At 45.5% G+C, this 12,054-nt stretch overlaps 2 protein-coding genes across 3 annotated transcripts in view; one reads left to right on the top strand and one right to left on the bottom strand.

Moving 5' to 3' along the window:
* Positions 1-4,558, top strand: part of E2F5 (E2F transcription factor 5) — a 26,813-nt gene extending 22,255 nt beyond the window's left edge. Inside the window, exons 6-8 of one of the 2 annotated variants that reach the window (XM_055127156.1) lie at positions 774-1,041; positions 1,835-1,879; positions 3,703-4,558. In XM_055127156.1, the coding sequence (XP_054983131.1) occupies positions 774-1,041; positions 1,835-1,879; positions 3,703-3,812 (423 nt within the window). In that variant the 3' untranslated portion in view covers positions 3,813-4,558. Of the gene's footprint in view, positions 1-773; positions 1,042-1,831; positions 1,880-3,702 lie in introns of both variants that reach the window. The other variant, XM_055127155.1, reaches the window with a different exon arrangement.
* RBIS (ribosomal biogenesis factor) lies at positions 4,553-12,054 on the bottom strand. The gene is made up of 4 exons (XM_055127157.1): positions 11,926-12,054; positions 9,165-9,281; positions 5,444-5,560; positions 4,553-4,690 (listed from the first exon to the last, which is right to left on the bottom strand). Exons 2-4 carry the CDS (start codon positions 9,276-9,278, stop codon positions 4,619-4,621), a joined length of 303 nt encoding a protein of 100 aa, XP_054983132.1. The 5' UTR covers positions 9,279-9,281; positions 11,926-12,054; the 3' UTR covers positions 4,553-4,618.

The following is a 12,054-nucleotide window of genomic DNA, read 5'->3' as shown; positions in this document are numbered from 1 at the left end:
AAGGGAGGAGCTACTACTCTTAGCAATCCCTTCCTCTAGCCTTACATATATTTGAGGTTACAGATTCTATTTCTGGATTCCAAAGCCTCAGGGTAAAAGTGATAATTTTTTGCAATGGAAGGATTTTTACATTTATAGCTCTTTAGGAAAGTCACATCTTCCTGTGGAATGGACAACAGGGAGCTTTGCCTACTTTGTGTGGTTTTTAAGCCCGTGTGCTGAGATGAAACTGTCCATGACACACACATGCATCTGGAGAGTGCCGGAGTGTTTCTGAGCAGTGACTCGCACAACTACGGTGAAATGAACTGTTGCCAGAATCCTAGAATGGACAGTTTCTGTCCATCAGTACTTGAGAATAGGGTGTTCGCCTTTCACGTGGACGACCCAGGTTCAATTTCTCTGCCCCTCTCGGAGAGCCTGGCAAGCTACCGAGAGTATCTCGCCCGCACAGCAGAGCCTGGCAAGCTCCCCGTGGTGTATTCAATATGCCAAAACAGTAACAACAGGTCTCAATGAAGATGTTACTAGTGCCCGCTCGAGTAAATCGATGAGCAACAGGATGACAGTGACAGTATTTGAGAAATACTCATTTAGGGGCAAGTACTTAAAGCCCTCGACATCCTTTTCTACTTTGGGGATCTACTGGTATTTTTGGATTTTTGTAGTTTGGATATAGTTTGGCCCTGGTCGGTTCCACCCATCTTATTTTTAATGTTTCGAGGTAGCCAGAAACGTTAATATTTATTTCTCTGTACCCAATAACTTCAAAGGGTCAGAATGGACAAAAGAAATACCAGATCAATCTAAAGAGTCATTCAGGACCCATCCGAGTGCTGCTTATAAACAAGGAGTCCAGTTCGTCGAAGCCCGTGGTCTTTCCCGTCCCCCCGCCTGATGACCTCACACAGCCTTCCCCTCAGCCCGCAACCCCAGTGACGCCACCGAAAACTGGCACGGCCACTCAGGACCTGCCTGAGCAACGCGTCTCAGAAAAAAGCCAGAGTCTGCAGCAGACCCCCGCCCCGGACTTGCCTTCTGGTGGGTGCAGAGCCTTTGTTTCCAGTCAGTAGAGAAGGGCAGGAGGAATCTTGCACTAAATCGCTTGCAGAGTTTTTCCGAATTTGTTACGTATCTCAGGTTGACTTTAGGTTGACCTTGCGACCACTGACTATCTGGACTGGAGCAATAGCACAGTGGGTAGGGCGTTTGCCTTCACACGGCCGACCCGGGTTCGATTCTTCCATCTCTCTCAGAGAGCGCGGCAGGCTACCGAGAGTATCCCGCCAGCACGGCAGCACCTGGGAAGCTACCCGTGGAGTATTCAATATGCCAAAACAGTAACAAGTCTCACAACGGAGATGTTACTGGTGCCCACTCAAGCAAATAGATAAACAATGGGACAACTGCAATGCTACAGTTATTTATCTACTACTCTGGGTGACTGTGAATCTAAGTGCTCAGTTTTGGGAAACAGATAATAAATCGCTCGGTTTACATCTTGCATTTAGATGTAAAAATCACACATCTAGAACAGCTAGAATAGGTGCTTGTAAAAATATTTTACATTAAGCGCTAATACTAGAACTTTGTACTATTTATTTAGCAGATTAGTCCTTAACCACTTGCTACTGTTCAAATATATATGCGCTAACTATCTAAGTTTAAATAGAATACTGCCTTTCATTGCTAAAGCATATGAACAGAAATGCAGGGGCTTGGAAGCACACAGGTTCCACCCCCAGCACCCCATATGGTCCCCTGAGCCCCACAGTGTGGCCCATAACACACAGCCAGCCCACGAATGTAACTGTCACGTTTCTGTTTTCAGCAGGATCTATCAGTGGAGATATCATTGATGAATTAATGTCTTCCGACGGTGAGTATGCCGTGGGGTGGGGACGGGGCTGGGGGGTCACTCCTGAAGGGGCCCCAGGAACCACAGAGGATCTGGGATGGGAGCTTGGTTGGACACTTGCAAGGCGAACGCCCTGTTAGCACTCCAGCCCCGCTAATGCTTCTCCAGAATCTGTGACACGATTTAAAATGAAGAAACCTTTATATTTTATCTGCTTAATGTTTTCTTAAAGCTCCCAGAAGAGAGCGACGCGGAGTATCCTGCCCACGTGCCTCTTATTGTCTAGTTCTCCCTCACTGAGAACCCGCAAAGCTACTGAGAGTTTTCTGCCCGCACGGCAGAGCCTGGCAAGCTCCCCGTGGCGTATTCATATGCCAAAAACATTAACAATGATAGCCCTCATTCCCCTGACCCTGAAAGAGCCTCCAATGCAGCACCATTGGGAAGGACGAGTAAAGCGAGGCTGCTAAAATCTCAGGGCTAGGACGAATGGAGACGTTACTGGCGCCCGCTTGAGCAAATCTAGCAACAGCGGGATGACAGTGACAGTGATACAGTGAATGTTCTAAGTGACTCATGAAGATTCTCCCTTATAATGCCTTTTTGTAAGGGGCCAGAGCAGTAGTAGATAGGAGGGAGCTTGCCTTGCACGTGGCCGACCTGGGTTTGATCCCCAGCATCACTTATGGCCCCCAAACCCTGTCAGGAATGACCCTGGTAGGGTAAGCCCTGAACACCACTGGGTGTGGCCCCTATAGGCAAAAACAAAGTAATACTTATAATAAGTCACAAGCATCCTTAAAATTTTTTCTTAACCTATGGATTCCAAGGGTAAGAATCCATACTTAACTTTCACTGAATCAACTCCCAACCTGTTGGCACCTAGCCCTTTGCACTCCTAAAGAATTTGGTCAAGAAGAGTTAAGATATGCTAAGTCTGAATCCAGTTTTATATCAAACCACTCACAAGGACCAGTTCCGAGCTGCCTCTGCGAATTCACTGAAGTATCAAACATTAGCCCCGTTATCCATTACCCCAGCCTCGTTTCTGGGTTACGCTGGGCAGTGCTCAAGGTTCACAGCTAAGTGCCTGGGGTCTCCGGGACTGGGGGAAATAGCTCAGAGCTTCCACATGCAAAGTGCTCACGCACTCTGATCATCTCTCGGACCCAAGTCTGAAATCATTCTTAAAAACCAATTAGCTGTAACATCTTTTGGCCTCACGTAGAAGTTCTTAGATTCAGAGTCCTGGTGCCTAGTAAGTAGAACCTTGAAGCCACTGGAAGATTTATTAAATAACTCTGTAGAAGCAGAGAGTGTCAGTAAATTGATTTAGCCCAGGCCATATTTCTGCCTTGAAAGTGGTAGCATACTTCTAACGGAGAAAATGCTGTGAGCAAAATCTGAGTTGTGTTTTAGTGGTTTTTCTTATACCTATTTAATCTGTTTCTTATGCTAATGTTTATATTCCACGCATAAATTATCTTTAATAATCTTTCAAAATATACATTCAACTGCTTTTCCCATTATATATATATACATATATATGTATATACATACTCATATATATATGGTTCCTGTCTGACAGCAGTTTGTTTTTGGGCCTACACTCAGCAGCCTTAAGGTCTTACTTCTGACTCCGCACCAGGAATCACTCCTGGCTGTGCCCAATTGGGGGACCCTGTGGGGTGCTGAGGATTGAACTGGGGTTGGCCGTGTGCAAACCAAGCTCCCTACCCACCAATAGCAATTTTTAATTCAGAATTGCCCGAGTGTCTTGTGCTGAGTATCACCTCCCTGATGTAGCATCTAGCTTTAACACTGAGCTTATGTTTTGTTTGCAGTGTTCCCGCTCTTACGACTTTCTCCTACCCCTGCCGATGACTACAACTTTAACTTAGATGATAACGAAGGAGTTTGTGATCTGTTTGATGTCCAGATACTAAATTATTAGTCTACGGAAACTTGGGACTGTTATCTACCTCTAACTGTGTAACATGTTAGACTTCTTTTAACCTAAGTATTTAAGATAATGAATGTAACACCTTGTTAGTTCACTGATTCTGAACTGTACTTCTTAATACTTTTCTTCCCCGTCGTGCTGCCGGACGGACCCAGGGCCTCATGCATTCAAGGCCGTGCTCTGTAGCTGAACCCCACCCCGGCCCCAGCACTTCCTTTTTCACTTCACAAAACTTCACCCATAAATAAATACAAAGGGCTCTGTTTGCTTCCGGGGTAAAGTGACTTAATATCCACTAGCCCCACCCCCTTCAAGTGCTTTATATTTTAGGGGTTCAGCTCCCCTCCCCCAATTCTGAATCCTTCTGGTTTTTTTTTTCTCCTATGGGAGAAAAGTTTATGTACACTTAAGGTCATCAAAAACAAAATAGTTGTCACGGGCTTTTTCACTTGTCTCCAGTTCCTACTGCCAGGACACTGTCCAGATTTCTGTGTGTTCTCCACGCACACAGACACTCACTGCCACTTAAAAAGCATAACGTGAAGGATGTAAATTGGGATGTGCTGTTTCAGTGAACAGACTTTGTGAAGTGCCTTCTGTTTTAGCACTTTAAGTTGATCACACTTTGATGACTTCTGACATTCCACTTTCCTAGATTATAGGAAAGACCTGTTTGTGTAGTATGTTTTAAAACTGTGCCAATGTCTGTACATTAACAAGATTTTTAAAAATAAAATTGTATGAAACATTTAATTTATTGGTCTTGGGGAGAAATCTGCTGCATCACCAGTGTTGCATTACAACTGAGCCATCAACTTGGTAGCTTCATCAACATTGACTGGTTCATTTGCATGACATTGCTGAGGAGTCTGAGGAAGAAAATATTTAAAATTTAAATAACATCAAATCATGATTTGCACATATCCTAATGCCTAACTAAATGGCTTTTAATCTGACCTTTCAAAGAACACAATATATTAAAATTCAACGCCCTATGTATAAACAATTAGGAATAGTAGGGAGCCACATACTTAAAAAGAGTCTTTCTAGGTGTGAGTGTGCTGCTGCCGGTGCCTGGTGTCTGGGCACATGCCACCCCCCCCCCCCCGGCCCCCAAGATGTGCGTGTTCATGCTTTAGTGCTCGGGTGCAGGCTGGACTCTTAGAAAACCCGCATTCATTCATTCATTCTCTTTTTTCTCTCTCTCTGTCTCCCCCCCTCCCTCTAATTACTTTTCAGTTAATTAATTTATTTGGCATTTTTGGTCACACCCAGCAATGCTCAGGCATTTCTCCTGGCTCTGCACTCGGGAATCAATCCTGGTGGTGCAGTGCTCGGTGGACCATATAGGGCGCTGGGGATCGAACCTGGGTCTGTTGAGTGCAAAGCAAACGCCCTCCCTGCTATGTTGTTACTCTGGCCTCCAAAACCCACATTCTCTCATTAGCACCTCTCCCCCACTTCCTCAAAAGTTCCAAATAAAAGCTGTTTTTACTTATAACAAATCAACCAAAAAAAAGCCTCCCAAATATTTTACCTTATAGGCTTTCAAATCTGAAATTTGGTTTATTTATTAGCCTTCAATTTACTTGTCCAAATAAAAGAAAGTTACTGTTACTCACCAGTGGCTTCTGCAGAGGCTCCAGGGAAAGGCCTTTTGAGAAGTGTGCAAGCTCCTTTTGTATGTCTACAAAAGCTCTGTTCATTCTGTTAATCTTTTCCTCATTCACAATACTTATCTTTCAAAAAAGAAAAAAGACATTAATCCATGATTTCCTAATTGTTAAAGATAAAAGATACCCAATCATAATTTCACCTCGTTATACCTGTAGCACTGTACTGTCCTCCTGTTGTTCATAGATTTGCCCAAGCGGGCACCAGTAACGTCTCCATTGTGAGACTTGTTGTTACTGTTTCTGGCATATCGAATATGCCACAGGGAGCTTGCTAGGCTCTGCCATGCGGGCAGGATACTCTCGGTAACTTGCCGGGCTTTCCGAGAGGGATGGAGGAATCGAACCCGGGTCAGCTGTGTGCAAGGCAAACGCCCAACCACTGTGCTAAACATCTGAAAGCTCTATGATTCGCTCTGAAGCCTGTGCCCTCCCTTGGGGGCCAGGTTGCCTCGCTCACTTGCTCGCCTCCCGTGGCCAGCGTATTCCTCTGACAGGCCTGTGTTCTCTCTGTAGCACACGTCTCCCCTTTTTCTCCTCTCCTATCATTCTAAGCAACTTTCATTCAATAAAAACTACCGCTTCACTGAAAAATAAGTGAAAAACAAAAGCTCTTTATCATCCCTACCCACATTCTTGGTAGTCTTACTGGGAAACACTGTAAAGTTCTGTGGGATTTTTGTTTGTTTGTTTTTCTTATTTGTCCCAATTGTTGGAATGCAGGGTCTTTGAAGGAAAAAAAAAAGAATTAGTCCATGGATATGTCTTTCACGTCAGGGCTCCAAATAGCCCCCACTGTGACTGCAACCTTCCTAGAGATGACGGCGCATCACTTCTCATCTGTAACATGTGCATGTGTTTTAGGTGTCCTGATAGCACATCTTTGTAGTCGTTTCTTAACCTTCTAGCTTTAATGAATATTCTGGAAATGTCCCGAGGACAATTTACCCCCCTTTTTAAACTGAGTAGTGGCTTTCTGTTTGTGGTTGGTTTGGGGCCACACCCAGCTGTACTCAGGGCTAAATCTGCACTCAGGGATCAGTCCTGGCAGCCTTGGGCGAGTACAGAAGGTGCTGGGATCAAACATGGGTCAGCCCCGTGGGAGCCACGTGCCTTACCCTCCGTACTGTCTCTCTGGCCCCAAGTAATTATTTTTCCCACTGCTGCTCCCAAACCATTTCTCTTTCAAGCTTCTTGGCTCCTCTGCTCCATCGGCATCAGGATGTCGATACCAGTTTTTTCACGACTGTCCTTAACCAACATCATCCGATCTTCTATTTCACACTTGGTGCCACTGCTTACTGGCTTCACCAGACTGGGCCACAGCTCAGGGGACTGCAGAACGTGCTTTGCACAGTGGAGACCGGGTCAGTCCCCAGCCCTAGAGGACCACTGGATGCGGCCTAAAAACCCAAACCAGGCTGGGGGCGGGAGGATTCCTAAAACCTATTAATCTCTTTCAGCTCTCATCTCCAGGATTCTTTTCTATTTAGCATCAACTTCCTCAGAGCACTTTAGATTGTGTCGTCACCTACTACTTGTTCTTCTAGTTCACTTAGTTTAATAACAGCTCAAATCCCACTACAGTCTTTTCCCATCAATTTTGTATTTTCATATCCTCATTCTTTTCCTTTAACCAACAGATCCTAGGATTATTAATCACTTCTATATTCAACTTGCCTTCTCTTCATCAATTTTGGTTGGCAAACTAAATTCAACTGTTAGCATCTCTGAAACCTAAAATGGAAGCTGTATTAAATCATGGCTGGCTGATTCACTTTCCTTTAAATTCTTGACCACAGACTTCAATTCACTACACATATATAGTGCCCTGGAATCTTGGGACCTCCCCCTAGGTCCCCCTAACCTCCGGTTAGCTTTCCTGTTTCTTTCTGAGAAATATCTCTGATCTCTCCCATCAGCATATATGCGGCCCCTGGTGCTTCTTGTCAGATACTCTCCAAAAACTCAACTCTCCCCTGCCTTGCATTTGCTACCCTCTCCACCTTTGTTACCCCGAACATATCCAAATTCTTTCACACCGTTCCGTACTGTACAGGTCTTGATTTTGATGTCAACTTTGAAGATAACTTATTTTGGGAGATGGGACACACACCCGGCAGTGCTCAGAGCTTATTCCTGGCTCTGCATTCAGGGATAAAACCCAGGTCCACCATGTGCAAACAAGCACCCTACCAGCTGGACTGCTGCTCTGGCCCTGAAGATTATTTCTGTGTAAAATACCAGTGTAGTTTCCTCACCCCCATACGCCTTAATATCATCTCGCTTTACTTCTCTTACAGTGTTTTACAGAACCATAAGAACCACTCCAGTGAAAGGTTCAATTTTCCCGAAAATTTAGGACCCTTTTTTTTTTTTTAAACTTTCTTAACAATTTAGTCTTGCGGAAATGGCTCTATAAACTTGAAACTGTTTTCTTGGATAACTCTGTTAAAGAATTCACAATACTGATCAAGAAATTCCCAATTTCCAAAATATTTTGAAATAAAAGCTAAAAGATGAAGCTTCTTTATAAATTTAGCATTTTAAGAAAAAGAATTATATTCCATTTGTTAAACTTCTTGTTTGAGTTGTAGATATCTTCAGAAAAGGTGCATTGCCGTGGACTTAAAAAATTAAAACGGCTACAGATATTCCAGGTGCTGCCTTGTGCTGCCTTTGACCAGCCGTGGCGTGGCCGCAGAACTTCTAGAGCTGGCACCAGAGCCCAGGCTGCCAGGGTCATGGGGTGAGGGCGGTACCTTCTCCTTTCCAATCAAGCTGCTGATCCAGTGGCGCTGTGTGTGTGTTGGGCGGGGGGGGAGGGGGGGAAGAGGGGGCTCAAGGGGGTCCTTAAATGTACTTGAGTTCAGAGAAGTAAGGACCATTCCCCGTAACGTGCTCTTCTACTTTGCCACGCGATGCCGGACTGATGCAAGCCGTGAATGCGCAGAATCTGAGGTCGACTGCTTGAAAGACACATCCCTCGCCCTGCTAGTAAGCGACAGAGCCCATGCACGGGCAGTTAACTTTGGGGCTGCCTTTTAAACAGAGAGTTTATTTTCTTACATCACTTTAGAAAAAAAATGAAAGTTTAAGATCATCTTACCTCCATAGGAAAGGCTAATAACTAAAAACCTGTCTTAAATAACTCGGGCAGGAACAATAGTACAGCGGGTAGGGCATCTCCTTGCGTGTGGCCAACCTGGGTTCTATCCCCAACATCCCATATAGTCCCCCAATCTCACCAAGAATTCCTGAGTGCAGAGCCAAGAGTAACCCCTGAGCATCACTAGGTGTGACCCAAAAAGCCAAAAAAAAAAAAAACCCCAAAAAACCCACAAACAAAACAAAACCAAGCCTCAGATTTTCAGTAACTTTAATACAGCTATATAGCTATAGTTTGCTTACAACAAACTATGAAACTATGTACTGTTGCTTATAGACAAACTGTAAAACTGTCATTAGCTCATAAGCTAGATTTTGTTATCAATGTTAAGAGAGCGTCATGGGCCGGACAGACAGTACAGGATGCGTGTGCTAGCCCACTCGAGTCCCTGGTACCGGATATGTCTGCAAGCACCACCGGAGTGACCCCTTAGCCGAGAGCCCGGAGAAAGCCCCGAGCGCCGCTTGGTCTGACACTTCAAGAGAAGGAATTGCAACTCACATTCTTGAGGTTAGTGGTGACGGGCTTTGCTTTGTTCTTAGCTTTCAGGTGTTTCTGGGTGGCTATGTGGAACACGTTCCTGGTCTTCTGTCCTCTTAGTTTGCTTCTGGCCATTGTCTAGAGAAAGAAGGAGCTTGAAGAAACTGCCTATGTTTATGAATTTATCACCCCACTAGTTTCTGCTCCTTGAGTACACAGTGCACAAGATACATATCTAACAACACCCACCCATAGGAAGCATCAAATTAGTGTGTGCCACTGAACCGCTTCATATTCTCAGCACAGCCCTTCCCGGCTCCCTGAGCACGGGGCAGTGCCCAGAGCCTCTATCCTGCTAATTCAGACTCCAGAGTCTGCTTCCTGCCACCCTTTAGTCCGACTCTTCTGGATCCTTTTGCCTTCTTTCTTTCCTGCGTGCACTTTCTCCAAACCATCCTTCGCCCTGCACTTATTACAGTCCTCTCTCCCTTAAATTTCTCTCACAACTTCCACATCACCCCTATGTGAAGTTACTTGCCTGAAAGCTTTGGATAATGCCTCTGCTGTATAAGTGTGTTACAAATTCAAACTTAAAAACAGATCTCAAATCTGTTCTTACCACTGCATGTGAGTGATTTTTTTAAAAAAATGTTAATAGTGAAGTTTCATTTTTTTAAAATAATTTATTGAATCACCATGAATTATAAAATTGCAAAATTACTCATGATTGGGTTCCAGGGGTACAACATTTGAACACCAATCTCTTCACCCATACCTGTTTTACTATTTTGAGCAAGCGCCATCCTAACTAAATCACTTTGACTCACTTATGCTTAGTGTAAAGTACTATAAGCCGATAACAAAAATAGATTAATATACCCACTGTCACTAATCAGAGAATGATGGAATGATTCGGTCAGGTAAAACAGACATGTGATTTGGCCACTTGTATATTTTAAACAAAAAAGAATGATGAACCAATTGCCTGATTCAGGACTAGTTTCCTCACACGATGCCATGGTCCTTTTGGTTATACCTATGGGCCAAGTCAAACTGGGTCAGGCAGCGATCTCTGTAAACAGTTTTATTAGCACACTGCCATGTCCATTTAGCTGTGTATTATTTGTGGATCCGTTCTTGCTACAACTATGGGCCTTAGAGCCTGAAATATTTACTATCAGGTTCACCATGGAGAGACTGTCAACTCCGGGGCGGGGGCGGGGGGGGGTAGCTCTAGGGTGTATTACAAAGTCTTTGGCATCAAAACACCTTTAGGAGAAGCCACTAAGTGTCACCTGACATCCTCCTCACCCAGCTGCACCCCCCCACCCCCAACCCCCGTCTTAAACCACCTGCATTTAAACCTGCCTTGCATAGCACTATGTGATGCTGACATCCACACACCAGAAAGCTTCAATAATAGGAGGGCACGCTGTGTTACCCTGGCACACTGCCAAACCCAAATCTAGTCTAAATCTGTCAGCTGTATGTATTCCTGGCTCCCCCTTTACCCAGCCCAGTCTTCAAGGGCTTACAGTGCTCCAAAGACAGCTTGCTCGTTTGTTTCCTTTGCTCATTTGATAACAAAAATGCATTTCATCTTCAAAGCCTAACAACCCACCGAACAGGGCCAATAACACTTCTGAACTCCCATCAATCCTCCTCCTTAAGAGCAAAGTGCGGAAAACAAAATAATTATAGAAGCACTTCAATTATTATTATCAGCACAAATGCTCCGATCTCAGCACCTTGTATTCATCGACTCAGAAATTCTTATCTAGGGTTTCTTTTAACTGCTGCTTCTTCATCAAGTTCACCTGCCTGTTCTTCAGAAACAAAAATGGAGCTTTTAAAAAAAGACAAACTTGAATGTGGCAATTCCTTAGCAGAATAGGAGTAAATATTTTTTTTAATTTAGTTGAGGGCAACCATAAGTGCTGTGAATGAATGCCACACTCAAGTTTGTCTTTTTTTTAAAAAAAAGCTCCATTTTTTGTTTTTGAAAAACAGGAAGGTGAACTTGTTGAAAATGCAAAAGCTAAAAGAAACCACAGATAAGAATTTCCGGGGCTGATGAATAACAGGTGCTGAGATGCGAGCATTTGTGCTGATACAATAATAATTCAAGTGCTTCTATCATTATTTTGTTTCCCACACTTTGGTCAGAGTTCTCTGAACTGGAGATACTCTCCACTGAGTTGAGCTCACCTGCCGAGGGGGGGGGCAACTGGGGGGGGTCCCGGGGACACGGACGGACGGTAGCAGGCTCCCCGGGCTGTGCCTGTTAGTGATGCGCACCTGGGGGTGGCTGCGCATGCGTGGAAAACCCCCACCCGCAGGATTGCAGGATTATAAATCCAAGTGCCTCCCAAATGGTTGGGGGGTGAAAAAAACCCACCAAACCACCTCAGATCTCTTCGATAGGAGCGAAAAGCCCAATCAACCGTTTCCATGACTCTCGTGCGGCGTGTGGCACACACGTGTCGTGCGTGAGACGTGCGGACACCCGTTCCAGGTGCTGCCAGCGGGCCCGGGGGCCCCGGCACTGCCGGGAGCCGGAGGGAACCAGCGGGAAAGGTAAAAACCATCTCACCCGGGCACGGGGAGGGGGTTCGACACGCGCGGACGGGCGGGCGGGCTGGCGCCCACCGGCCCCGGGCCCACCCAGGCCGGCTGCCAGGAGCCCAGCCTCCAGCCCCGGCGCCCCTGGCCTCGCCAATCTGACCCCAACCCCCGAGTCTTCACGCTAGCGTGCCCGAAATCGTCCTCGCGAGTTCCTTACCACTAGAGCGCCGGCCCCCGCACGCAGCAGCTCCGGCTCCAGGAGGCGCCACAGACGCGCACAGCGGGCAGGAAGTTCCGGGGCGGCGGAGCCAGTCAGGAATCAGCTCCCGGGCTCTAGTCCCGCCCA

Source organism: Sorex araneus, chromosome 2 (genome assembly GCF_027595985.1).
Source record: "Sorex araneus isolate mSorAra2 chromosome 2, mSorAra2.pri, whole genome shotgun sequence".
NCBI classification, from domain to species: Eukaryota; Metazoa; Chordata; class Mammalia; order Eulipotyphla; family Soricidae; genus Sorex; species Sorex araneus.
The sequence above is the reverse complement of the archived record's forward strand: the minus strand, read 5'-3'. Positions and strand labels throughout refer to the sequence as shown.

Coding starts and splice junctions, on each gene's coding strand:
- RBIS (XM_055127157.1), bottom strand. CDS start 9,278: ATGGCCAGAAGCAAACTAAGAGGACAGAAGACCAGGAACGTGTTCCAC. Junction 5,561..9,164: donor TCACCACTAACCTCAAGAAT/GTGAGTTGCAAT, acceptor CTTTTTTGAAAG/ATAAGTATTGTGAATGAGGA. Junction 4,691..5,443: donor AGCCTCTGCAGAAGCCACTG/GTGAGTAACAGT, acceptor TTTCTTCCTCAG/ACTCCTCAGCAATGTCATGC.